We start from the raw sequence: 12029 nt of genomic DNA, 5'->3' as shown, positions 1-12029 counted from the left end.
AGAGGGCAGGCAAGCGCTGTTTCACAGTAGAGGGAAATTCTGCATTAAGAGGAACTCTGCATGTTAAGTGGGAGGGAAGGGCGTTAATCAATGGTGACCCCAGTAATTTGTTGCTCCCTTTTTTCTCAGATGTTATCAGTACCAGAATATAAAACCCGGCTACGCAGCCTTTACTGTAAGACCACCCTGCAGGAGAAGGCAGAGGAGATCAAAGCCAGCTATGAGTGTATCTGCAAGGCTTCCCTGGAGCTGAAAAGCAGCAAGAAACTGGCTAAGATCTTAGAGGTCAGAGAACAAACCTCATTGCCAGTAATAGCCATTGGGGGGCATCCAGCGTCCGCCACCCAGCGAAGCACGCGCAGTCTGTACCAGCTTGTTGAAGGCTCCCCCCAGCCCATCAGCATCCCTGGATCGATGCTGGTGTTGCTTTAGCCTGCTGGGGCATCACAAGACAGGTGGAAATTGTACACTCTCTAAGGCCTTCCACGTGCCACAGTAGGTGAGGCAGTGGCTGTAGCTACTGAATTGTCCAGAAGTTCCTTTAAGGTAGGGCCACCCTCATGTTTTTTAAGGCCCAGAGGGGAGAGCTGCCAGTGGGTTGTTTCCTTCTCCCCTGGTTTCACTGCTGAGGAGATAGGTCTGACCCATGAGTTGCAGAGCTTGCACGGACCATGAAAGAGCAAAGCCCCAAGCAGCAGCAGGCTTCGTTTTGCTAGTATGTAGTGCTGGCCCTTCTATCAGGAGAAGTGCAGAGGAGTTATGGGGAGCAGGTCGATTTCTTTTTAAGCTTCATTGAACTCATGCAGTTATTTCTTTTCACTCTTTTTCTCCATTCTGTGCCCTGGAGATGGGAGGCCACATATTGCATCCATGTGTTGGGCCTCCTGGTTCTACGGCAGCATTTTGGGCTTCAGAGGATCCCATTGCCGCCCTCCTCTGGAATGCATGTATGGTGTAAGAGTGGGGAGAGAGTTAGTGCACACGCTGATCCAATCCAGGCTATTGGTTTATTCCATCAAGGACCAACCCTGGGCTCCGGTAGAATTGACAGCTGGCTGCATGTTAACTCTGCAGCAGAATGGTTGGCTGTATGTGGGCTTACAGAGCCTAAGAGATTCTCCTTCAGCTCAAGTGGCCAGGGCCTGGGCCTCTGGAGCAGGAGGATGTGGGCTCTAACTTAGCAGTGGCTATGAACATCTGAGGGGCCGTGGTGTGCAGCACAGTGACAACTGCGAAGTCCCAGCTAGCCAAAGATTTTTTGCCAGATGGAAAAAATCCTTCTTCCCTTGCTGTGTAGCTTGGCCCTGGACTGCAGGAGCCTAACCCTGCCTTCCTGACCGATCCACTGAGCGGGGGGGCTTGTAGATTTGCCTCTTGCTATCAGTTTCGTGCTTTAGAAGAAGCTGGTAAAACAAACAGAACACGATGTGACAAAGGACATTTCCAAATGAATGTTTAATCCTCTTAATGACCTTTTCGCAGCAACCCAAATCACACCTAGTTAGCCGTCTGGAGCCAGTAGCTGGCTACCGATTAACTTGTAGATATGAGAAATTCACACAGCTCCAGTGGTGGGCTCTAGCACTCATGACAAGGGGACAGGGCCGGCTCCAGGGTTTTTGCTGCCCCAAGCGGTGCAAAAAAATAAATAAATAAAATAATAAAAAAAAAAAAGCTGCGATCGCGATCTGCGGCGGCAATTCGGCGGAAGGTCCTTCGCTCCGAGCGGGAGTAAGGGACCATCCGCCGAATTGCTGCCGAATAGCTGGACGTGCCGCCCCTTTCCGGAGTGGCCGCCCCAAGCACCTGCTTGCCAGGCTGGTGCCTGGAGCCGGCCCTGCAAGGGGCTCCCCCACTTTCCTTTAGCTCCTCTGTCTTCTTGTCATGACAGGTCTTGAATCATCTTCCAGTGACTGTGAGGGGCCTTTTCTAATGAAAGGCACTGAGAGCACTTTATTGACGGCTCAGCCCTGGGGGTCCTAGCCTATTTCCAAAACTGCCCAGCCCCACTGTGAAGGGTCAGAGGGACAGAAAGGAGGGAAAGCCTGGCTCTGGTGAAAGGGTTACATGTCAAGAATTCACTCCTCAAAGATCTCCATGTGTAAGCAAAGAGAGGCGTCCAAGCCCTTTGGCCTTCTGCGGCAAAGAGCATGGGCATTTTGCTATTGGATCAACAGGAGAGTTCCCTATACAACAGGCTTACAGATCCCAGGGCAGGGCCTACATACTCAAAACATAAGCGCACTGATCCTGAAAGGGAGACTGCTGCAGAAGATAAAGGAGATTCTGTTTACTACCTCGAGTTGCAAGCCAAAGTCATGGCCAAATACATCATTAACTATCATGCAAGAAGCTGCCTCCTGGCCAGTGAGATGCGATGGATCAGGCCATTAGTTCCCATTTGAACTTCAGGCGGGATTGCAGATCCTGCAGGACAATCCTCTGGCTGTAACTCCCACTGAGCTCTCTGACTGCGCAGGCCCCCTCCAAGTCAGTAACCAAATGTGCAAATAATAGACCCCCAAATGGCTTTGAAAGTCTCCTGAGTTCCTGTACATTCACATGGGAACTGCATTCCCTGTCTTGGTCTCTAGACCATCAGACTGGAACACCTGCTGGGAACTCCAGTGGCAGCTTTTGCTGAGAGAGAGACTATTTGCTCTTACAGACTCACTAACGCAGTGATGGGTATTCCCACAAACTGCATGGAGAACTCATTTTTAATAAATATGATAGCACTTGCTTGAAGCAGCCACTGTAGTTAATGGTATGTTCCAGTTTCCATTCTACCTCCCCACCTTCCTCCCTTCCCAGTTACTCAGAACTTTCTCTCCCTGTTGCTTTTTAGGCTAACATTTTCCATGCCTTGTCTCAGCCCACAGCTGACACGGCCTCAGAATTAGTTCAGCTGAGTTATGTATGTGGGGGGGAAATGACCCTTTTGCCATATGTCCTGATTCATAGAATCAGAGAAATATCTGGCTGGAAAGGACCTTGAGAGATCATCTAGTCCATTCCTCCTGCGCTGAGGCAGGACTAAACCATCCCTGACAGGTATTCGTCTAGCCTGTTCTTAAAACCTCCAATGACAGGGATTCCACGACCTCCCGAGGCACCCTGTTCTAGTGCTTAACTATCCTTAGGGTTAGACATTTTTTCCTAATATCCAGCCTGACATGGAGAACAATTGATCACCATCCTCTGTATAATCATCTTTTAGATATCTGGAGACCGTTTGATTGAATTGATTGCACAGTCATTACTCAGAGGTAGCTAATGCTGGAGATGCCAACGTGGTATGTTTTGTAGCCCTCATTAGGGAAGGAAAAGAAGTGGGGTTGGAAGAGTTTCCAGAGCTGATTGAGAACATTGGTGGTGCTGAGCCTGCGGTGTAGTGCATCTTATACTTGTCTTTGAAAGGAGCAGCACACATTCCTCCCAGCACCTCCTGCCACACGCCAGCTTACTGACCACATCCCCGTGGGGCTGGGATGCTGCTGGCCTGTTGGTAGCCCCGGGGCCTAGAGCTCAAGGGAGTGCTCTGCCTGGACTGTGCCGGGCTCCTGTGCAGGTTAGCCAGGGTGAAGAAGAGACTGACTGTGCATTCACCAAAGAGCAGGCAGAATTTTGCCCTTAACATTTATTTGTCCGTCTAATGCCTTGTAACGAATCACTGCAGTTTCCCTTCCTAACTTTCCAAGCGTGCACAGAAATAAGCTTGTTTTCTCAGCTTCTCCCACGGGGTGCTCTCTATCCGTGATCCAGGTGCTGCACCAAAACTAGCTTCCCTGCTGGGTTCCTGATGGGTCCGCTCCAGCCCAGCATGAGGCACAGTGGGAGGGAGGGCGAGTAGCAGGGCAGGGTTCGGTGACTGATCACTCATGGGAGGTTCTCTTTGCAGTTTGTGCTGGCAATGGGGAACTATTTGAACAACGGGCAGCCCAAGACCAATAAAACGACAGGCTTTAAAATCAACTTCCTCACCGAGGTAAGGCGAATGGGAACAGTCCTCATTGCACATGCTGTTCTCAGGCTGATGAATTCTGAGAGCCCAGGGAGGGACCAGGGTACTGGATGTATTTCCAAAGACAGCTTTTGAGTGCAGTGGCCATTTCAGGGCCCCTTGAAGGGAGCAGGTCAGTGGCAGGGTGGGGATACCAAGGCAGGGGTTATAAAGCAGGGCTGGGCCAGTAGTGACACAGTGCACTTCCCTGTGGGGGTCTCAGACTCACACTCGGTTCCTAGGTTGGCAGGAGCTAATAATGGTGCTGTGGTGGCACCATGGACGTCTCCTGGGAGAAGGCCTGCTACTCTGTATAGGTTCTTATACTGCAACCATCACTGTAGTATCTGAGTGTCTGTCTGTGCCCTCATGCAGCTCAGGTGTGCTGGTGACATAGGGGGCATAAAGAGAGAATGCTTCAGGGGCAGAGGTAGACTCACAGGGTCCCCAACCTAAGTTCCCTGCGAGCTGAGCAGCATCCTATTTAGCACCATGCAGGTGTTCAGGGAACCTGCCCGGGGACCTGCCAGGGGAGGAGTGCCCCTCCCCCGGCCTGAACCTAGCCTGGCCCCCAACTATGCCGGGCGGCCCCCCGGCCCCAACTATGCCGCAGCCTGGACCTGCTGGGGCCAGGGGAGGGGGCACCTATCCTGCAGCCCCAGCCTCAGAGCTGCTGCAGCGGGGAGAGGCGCCTCTCCCCCCCAGCGCAGGTGCTGCTGCAGGGAGAGATAGCTGGGGGGAGTCCTCTCTCCCCGCCATAGCCCCGGAGCACCCTCCTGCATCCCAAACCCCTGGTGCCTGGCCCCACTCCAGAGCCCTCACCCCCAGTCAGAGCCCTCCTCCCCACCCCTGCACCCCAACCCTCTGTCCCAGCCCTGAGCCTCCTCCCACATTCTGAACCCCTCAGCCCTACCCACACCACATGACTTTTGTTATGTGCACCTATATGAAGCTGATGTGTCACACATCACCTCCATATTGGACTCCAAATTCAGTCTGCACATGGGTGGGAAAAATTAGAGGGAACGTTGCCCCCAACGTGGAGAAACTTTTCATCTAGTTTCTCCATTTCACTAATCTGGATTTAACATACTGTGTAAACATTAAACACCACTTTTAAACATTAATCTGTAACGTGCCGCTGCTGCTGGTGGGAGCTCCTGTGAACGTGAGTGCAGAGTGATCCCAGCAGGGGCGCGTGAATGTTTCTGGCAGTATTTTGGAAACTGCACATGTAGGCTGAATGGTCAGTGAAAAACCCACCCTCCTGTGTATAGGAATCTCCTTCCCTGTTTTGCTTTGTTCTAGCTGAACACAACCAAGACCGTTGATGGGAAATCCACTTTCCTGCACATTCTTGCCAAATCGCTTAGCCAACATTTCCCAGAACTTCTGGGTTTTGCCAAGGACCTTCCTACAGTGCCGCTCGCTGCCAAAGGTAAATAAACAAGGAGCATCCTCAGAGAAACCTGTCCTGATACAGGGCCAATGAAGGACTCCCCTGCCCCTTGCCTCTCTGCGCCCCCTCTTGGTTCCATGCCACCATTAGGCATAGTATATGAACTGCAGTAGTTTGACACAAATAGAGACAGGGGAAGTAGCCTGGATAAATAAGAACTAGCGATGGGCTGGAGCCATAAAGCACGGAGGTATCTGGATCTGGGGTTTTAGTTAGGTTCCCTTTAGAGATGGGTCCATTCTTGTGTTTTGAAAACATCTGGTTCCCATTTTAATACTAGTTACTCCTTATGCTGCGCTTCGGCCCGTCCACGTCCTGGTGAGCAGTGGAGGAGAAATACCATAATACCATAAGGAAGGTTCTGCCCCTGGTGTTTCTGGCCTCGTGGAAGTATTGGAGATCTCAGAAGGGAGCCTGCTCTTGTGAGATTTCCAGCCCAGCGTAGCAGCCTCAGGAGGCTCTGAGTTCAGATGCCTTGGGGGAAGTGTTCCAACTCTAGGGGGTGTATTTGAACTCAGCCCAGACTCTGGCCCACTGGGCAATGCAGCAATCGCTAGACCCCAAAGGAGACGTTCCATACAGTGGTAGTTGTGATTGACCTTGCATCTTCTTTGGTTTTGCTGGTTTTAAGCCAGACCCTTTAGTGCTGACCTGGCCTAATGTACTTCATGGTAAAACCAAAGTGCCTTGGACAGGTTCTTACCTCAGGATTGTTCATGTGTGTGTTACCCTGCGGTGAAAAATATACCTTTTTAGCAGCGAAGCTGAGGCCCCAGTTGTTATATTGAATATTCACAGACATCAGCTGGGTTGGTTCATTCTCATGGCTCATTGGCATCACGCTGTCAGGACCAGATGTCTGAACAACTCCGGTGCAGCAGTACTGAGCTCACAAGCATCTCAAACACAGGCCTCTTGTGGGCCATATCACAGCCAAGCTGGGGACCTGACAGCCACACCTGATCTGCAGGCCCCGTCCTCCTGAGTGTGCAGGTGTGACAAAGGTGGCTGTGATGATTACAGATCCCAGCGTTTGATTGTTTAGAATGTTTCTGTGCTGTGTGCCTTAGCGACACGCAGAGCCGCCCCACGCCCTGCTCCAAGAAGTTCACATTCTAACTGCAGACATCACACAAGTGGGAGCATTAGGTGTTGCTGAGTTATAATTGAAAGGTCTCATGGTCCTTTGGCTTGTCATGTGCATGTGTCAGTGGTGGCCCAACATACAGTATGTACATGCTGAATATCATACATGGGGCCTAAGTCTCTTCTCTCTCCCTGATATTTGGAAGTAACTCAGTCAAAGTAAGTGGAGTTGCACTTGCATAAAACTGTTGTAGTGTAAGAGACAGGAGATTCAGGCCCCTAGGTTTTAATTTTCTCCTCTTAGCCTGTTTGCACCTGTAATATTCCTGCCCAGCGCTCTTACTTGACCTAGCTTTTCTTAAAATAATTCTCTGCCTTTATTACTAATTCTTTCTCCCCAGTTCCTGCTCCTCCCTCCCCCACTTAACAGTCAATATCCTTCCTTCCATCTATTCATTTTGTGGCTAAACTCACTAAATTCCCCTCCCACATCAAAGTACTCATTGATCCATAACTACCCTTCCTCCTCTGCCATTGAATCCCCCAGGCCTCTTGCACTTGGCAAGACCCAGTTTCTCTCCAGTGTTCTCTGCATGTCTCCTCCTGACAATCGCCAGTTCTTTCTGGGCTAATGGGTAGCTCACTCACCTGGTAGAGGTCAGTAAGAATGTCTCTGTCCCCACCTGGAGGTCTGGCTTCACCCAGAATGCAATGCAGCTTGGTCACTCAGGTCAAGAGGGAGGAGCACATGCTGGGACATGTACCTCCACAAGAAGAACTTCTGCATTAAAGATGAGGGCAGCTGTAGACCATATTGTAAAGCCCCTTGGTGTGCTTTTGACCTATGGATCTCACTTTCCCTGCTCTCGGTTTAGCAGCAGCTGGCACCGACTCAGAACTATTTTAATGACATTGTTTTAAACTCTCCTCCTTATTCAGTGAATCAGAGAACATTAACAGCCGATCTCAATGACCTTCACATCACCATCAGTGAAATAGAGACTGCCTGCCACAGCATGCCAGCTGCGGAGGAGGACAAATTTGCTATTGTGATGAATGTATCCTTCCATAAAACACAAACATCGCTATCTGCTTTCTTTATCCCGGTGTTTGTTAAGCGTTCTGGCCATCTAGTAAGGAGGCACCATTTGGTGAAGAGCATGGTATGGAACTCCACCCTTATGGCTCAGAGGTGAGAGGGCTCCCAATGGAGCTGCCAGTGTTCATGCCTTTGCAGAGTTATCATGGGGAAAGCCACTCCCCTGTGGGCAGAAGGCTCTTGCTGTCTCTCCTCCAGAGACGTTGCCTTTGCAAAACAAACTCCCTTTTGTGTGTGGGTTTCTTTTTAATTAATTTATCAGCCCACAGTTGCTGTGCTCACATTGCAGCTGTAGATGAAAACCCACCCCTTTATAAGCAGCATCTGTTCAGGATCTTGCCACAATATGGTGTAGTTTTCCCTTAAACCACTCCTCTCAGTCTTTCCTGGAGAGCGCCCATCCCACTATAAAATCTCTGGATGACCTGCAGCATAAGGCCATGGAGGAATTCAGCAAAGTGCTGTCCTTTTTTGGGGAAGACTCCAAAGTGACCACATCTGAATCTTTTTTTGGCATTTTTGCTGAGTTCATGAGCAAGTTTGAGGTGAGTTGCATTGCTATGGAGCCAGCAGACATGGGTGGGGTCTCACCATAAAGGCCCGGGATGGATTTTGCTGCATCACCTGCTAGTGGGGCTTAGTTTAGCTTTAACTCAATATTTGGCTCTGAATGTGAGTAAAATCCAAATCTTTAAAGAAAAGCAAGTCAGGAATTGGCTGGCTCAGGAGACTTGGCTGATACTTCAGAGCCTTTCCGCTCTAGGTCACCAGGCCGAATATTGACCAGATGGAAAGTGAAGCAATTGCTGTTACCATCTGATGGGCTGTTGTGAAGGGCACTGATCCCGGGCTTGAGTCTAAACATAGGGACAGCGAGTTCCACAACAGACCTGGCATTAACTGGCACCCCTTGCCAATGGGCCCAGCAGAAGGCTAAGGATGGAAAGGGTGCAGAGACAGAGGTATCCTTGCAGACAGTCCTCCCAGGACAGTCCTGAAGCACTCCCGCAGGAAACCTGCCTTTGCACAGCGCATGCTGTACTAGTTCTGTGGAAGAAGAGAGGACTTCAGTCTCAGAGGCTCAGTGCAGTCCCCTGCACCTGTACTAAACTTGCTGTAGAAGAGGAAAGTTGCGCATAGGCCGGATCCTCTCTCTGCTTGGCACCATCCCTGCAACCGGATTTTCTGCCCTCAGCCACTCATGCTCACCACTCGTTGACTTGGGTAGAATGTGCATGGAGCAGTTTGAGGGCAGAGCTCAATCCTGCGTGTTTCTGCGAGTCGGAAGCATTCTCCTTGTCCATGGAGAGCTGGCTTTGCCTGATGACACGTCTCATTTTGTTTCCTTCTCTCCCTGCAGCGGGCGCTCAGTGACGTGCAGGCCTGTGAAAGCCAGCGCAGTCCCAGGATGACCTCGCCCCTCGCCTGGTGATGGGCTTGTGGTGACATTCGGTGCAACACTTTATTGCCAACAAAGTGCAATTGGTTCCTGTTGGTTGTAAATATGCTGCTGTCATGTTAGCACCAATCAGAACCATGGACCAAGGCAAAGGGGCTTGGTTGGTGGTAATCTGGACATTGTAGGAATAACTTCTGTGACAAGGCACCATGGATGGGTCCTGGGATGGATGTGGGGGGTGGGGAGACAGGGTTACAGAGTTAAGACAAACACTGTGTTAGTCCTAACTACAGGATCTTACGTTTAGTGCCCTAGATTTCCAGTGTATTGTTGAATCAGGTTTGCAGACACACCGGGATGTAGAAACCCCCTTACATTTTTCAGAATCTGTATATGTCGGCAGTAGTAAACCCTGGGATCCCTGCCCAGGACTCTGTTGTGGGTGCACAAAGAGTTTTCTTCTCCCCAAGTAACAAGGGCTCAGCACTCTCCCACTATGGGACACAGGCACTGCTCCCAAGGAGTCAGAGGGAGAGCAGGGCCAGGGCCTGCCCCCTACCCAGTGAGCAAGAGCTGCTTGGGCACAGAAGGCAGCACATGCCAAACCCCTTGAATTGGTGATGGAGCTGCCACTGGAGAGTGTTCTCCAGGGAACCTTGGGAGGAACCGCTGATGAGTCAAGCTGAATTCCTCCTCAGAGTCCCTGCAGCGCTTTCGAACCCACCAGCCAGCACTTAATATTTCCACAGCTCTTACCCAGTCAGAACTCCCACTGACCCCGCACTAGTTGAGTCAGGGCGCTTCAGGGTTTGGGCTCTAGCAGGGAAAGGTCAGTGACAATGTCAGGAGATTACCTCCCAGAATTGTGCATGGTGTATCCACTTTGTCCCCAAACATGGATCCAATATGATTTCATCCAGTTGCTTTATACAGTGGGACAATCCTGAAATTCCTTCCTGGCTGTGTCATATTTGCTTAGGTGTGTGGCAATGACTGATGGGTCTGGACAGTTTACTAGAAAATTAACATCTTCCTCACCAGATCTACATGGACTTGCCAGGAGACATAGTTCACTGAGCATCTTGAAGCCTCCGTAGAAAGTGTAAAACCCTGAGCAGTCTGAAAGTCTAGCAATCAGTGGGATTCCTTCAAGCAGCTAAAGCCCTGCAGTGTAGCTTCTGAGGCTAGCCAGAGAGCCCAGCAGAAAACCAAGTATGTGCTGTACCTTTCAATCATTTACTGAGGGCCTGTAGTTCTGTGGTAACAACTGACATAATGTAGGATTCAATCGATCCTTCATGCCAAGTGTATTCTGTGAACTGCAGAACTGTACACACCATGCTCCATTGCTCTGGCAGCCTCTGATTATTCTGTAGGTAAATGTAATTATATCTGAGATATCCTTCTGGGATTAATGCTCTACTAGACTTCTGTGGTCTGCATGTGCCTCCAGGTGATACAGCTTGCTAAGATCCTTACAGCAAGAAGCATCAGTGCGTTCACGTTGTTGGGCATTATTTTGTGCAAAAAGCAGTCATTGCCTTTCAACTCTGATGTGCTCTAACATCCTGCTCCTTGAAACACTCCAGCAACACCTGGAGCTTAGGTAACATTTCTCATCCAAATGCTTCTCCTCACTTGATGCCAGAGCGAGAGGTCCTCTCACAGCCTGTGCGGAGAGTAGAGCATCACCAACTGGTGCATTATTTACAGGAGACCTTATGTGCATCAAATCCTTTGTTTTCAGTACTTTTTAAAACTCCCTGCTGTAGAAAGTGATGTATATTTCCACAAGTGTTTTCAGTTTTTACAGCTTTAAGTGCCAGGTAGCTTCTAGCATTGTATTATCAGCTGCCCAAGCATTGCATTATCAGAGCTGTGTTTTTTCTTCTTGATTTATGATAGGACAATGCATATTTGTCTCCATTCTGTGTTTCAGATGCTGCATACTGTGTATAGTTGATCTTTTTTTAAGCACATATTATGTATTTAAACCATTTGAGGTTATTTTGAAACTGTCATTAATGAAAATGCTGTACATAGACTTTGCTACCTGTTGTAACTTGACAAAATAGCTAAAACTCCAATCGCTTTGTTTCCAGATGGTATTTTTATGTGAAAATTTTCAGAGAACCAGAACTTCTGAGATATGGTTATTTTATTTGATAACAGGACTATGTGTATAGTCACAATTCAGTCTCTACCCAAAACTTATGTGCTGTCCCCAAAATAAAGCTACTGCCGTCTGCCTCCCAACTGCATTTGAGTCCATTGTAGGTAAAAACGATAACACACCCCGGTTTTCCACAATAGCCTTATAAAGAGGGTGTATATCTGTGGTTGGCAGCTTTTATAACTGCACATTTTAAGACTGAATATTTGATATGGCCCTTCTTATTCCTTTGAGAGATCGTTGCCCCAGTTAGGGAGAGGTTTAACTTGTTTAACCATCTCAATAGCAGCAGTAGAACAGAAGGGATAATTGCATAATTATCTCTGCAGGAGGCTTCCTGTGGATCCATAGTCAGAGAGTAGGGTGGGGAGTGTTTCGGTTTAAAATAGTGCTGCCATTTTACATTGCTCAGCAGTAAATATTTAGTGTGCGCATGAGCCAGAGACTTGCAGTCCTCTCAAAGGCAATTGGAGCAGGTGGAGCTCATGTTCCCTACGGGATTTCTCTCCTGTGGCAATTGCTTCATTTGCATTAGCAGGAAATAAACCATGTGATTGATTTCCCAGATTTCCCATCACGGTGGCTGGTAGGCGCTGTGGCTTTTTGCTCTTTGCATATATGTAATGGTTTAATCTGACAATGAGGCCTTTAATGAGGCCTCAGCATAGGCCTAAAGGGTAGACTGAGTTTGAAAGAGTTTTACAAAATACCACAGATAAAATCCATTCACTGGGCAAGCCCTCAGTGCCACGTACATGCAAAATAAATGTACCTCCTTCCTAACTCTCTGAGCCTGCACAGCTGTTAGCT

The 12029-nt window shown here is 49.2% G+C and overlaps 1 protein-coding gene across 1 annotated transcript in view; it reads left to right on the top strand.

Annotated features, from left to right (window-relative positions):
- The window catches only part of GRID2IP (Grid2 interacting protein), an 88619-nt gene extending 79406 nt beyond the window's left edge, over positions 1–9213 (top strand). The window contains exons 18-23 of the mRNA XM_026650560.2: positions 130–285; positions 3902–3988; positions 5312–5441; positions 7488–7606; positions 8028–8192; positions 9008–9213. Of these exons, the coding sequence (XP_026506345.1) occupies positions 130–285; positions 3902–3988; positions 5312–5441; positions 7488–7606; positions 8028–8192; positions 9008–9079 (729 nt within the window). The 3' untranslated portion in view covers positions 9080–9213. The remainder of the gene's footprint in view (positions 1–129; positions 286–3901; positions 3989–5311; positions 5442–7487; positions 7607–8027; positions 8193–9007) is intronic.
- The last annotated feature ends 2816 nt before the right edge of the window (positions 9214–12029 follow it).

This window comes from Terrapene carolina, unplaced genomic scaffold, assembly GCF_002925995.2.
Source record: "Terrapene carolina triunguis isolate 2854851 unplaced genomic scaffold, T_m_triunguis-2.0 Scaffold93, whole genome shotgun sequence".
NCBI lineage: Eukaryota > Metazoa > Chordata > Testudines > Emydidae > Terrapene > Terrapene triunguis.
This window is presented reverse-complemented; position numbering and strand designations above follow the sequence as displayed.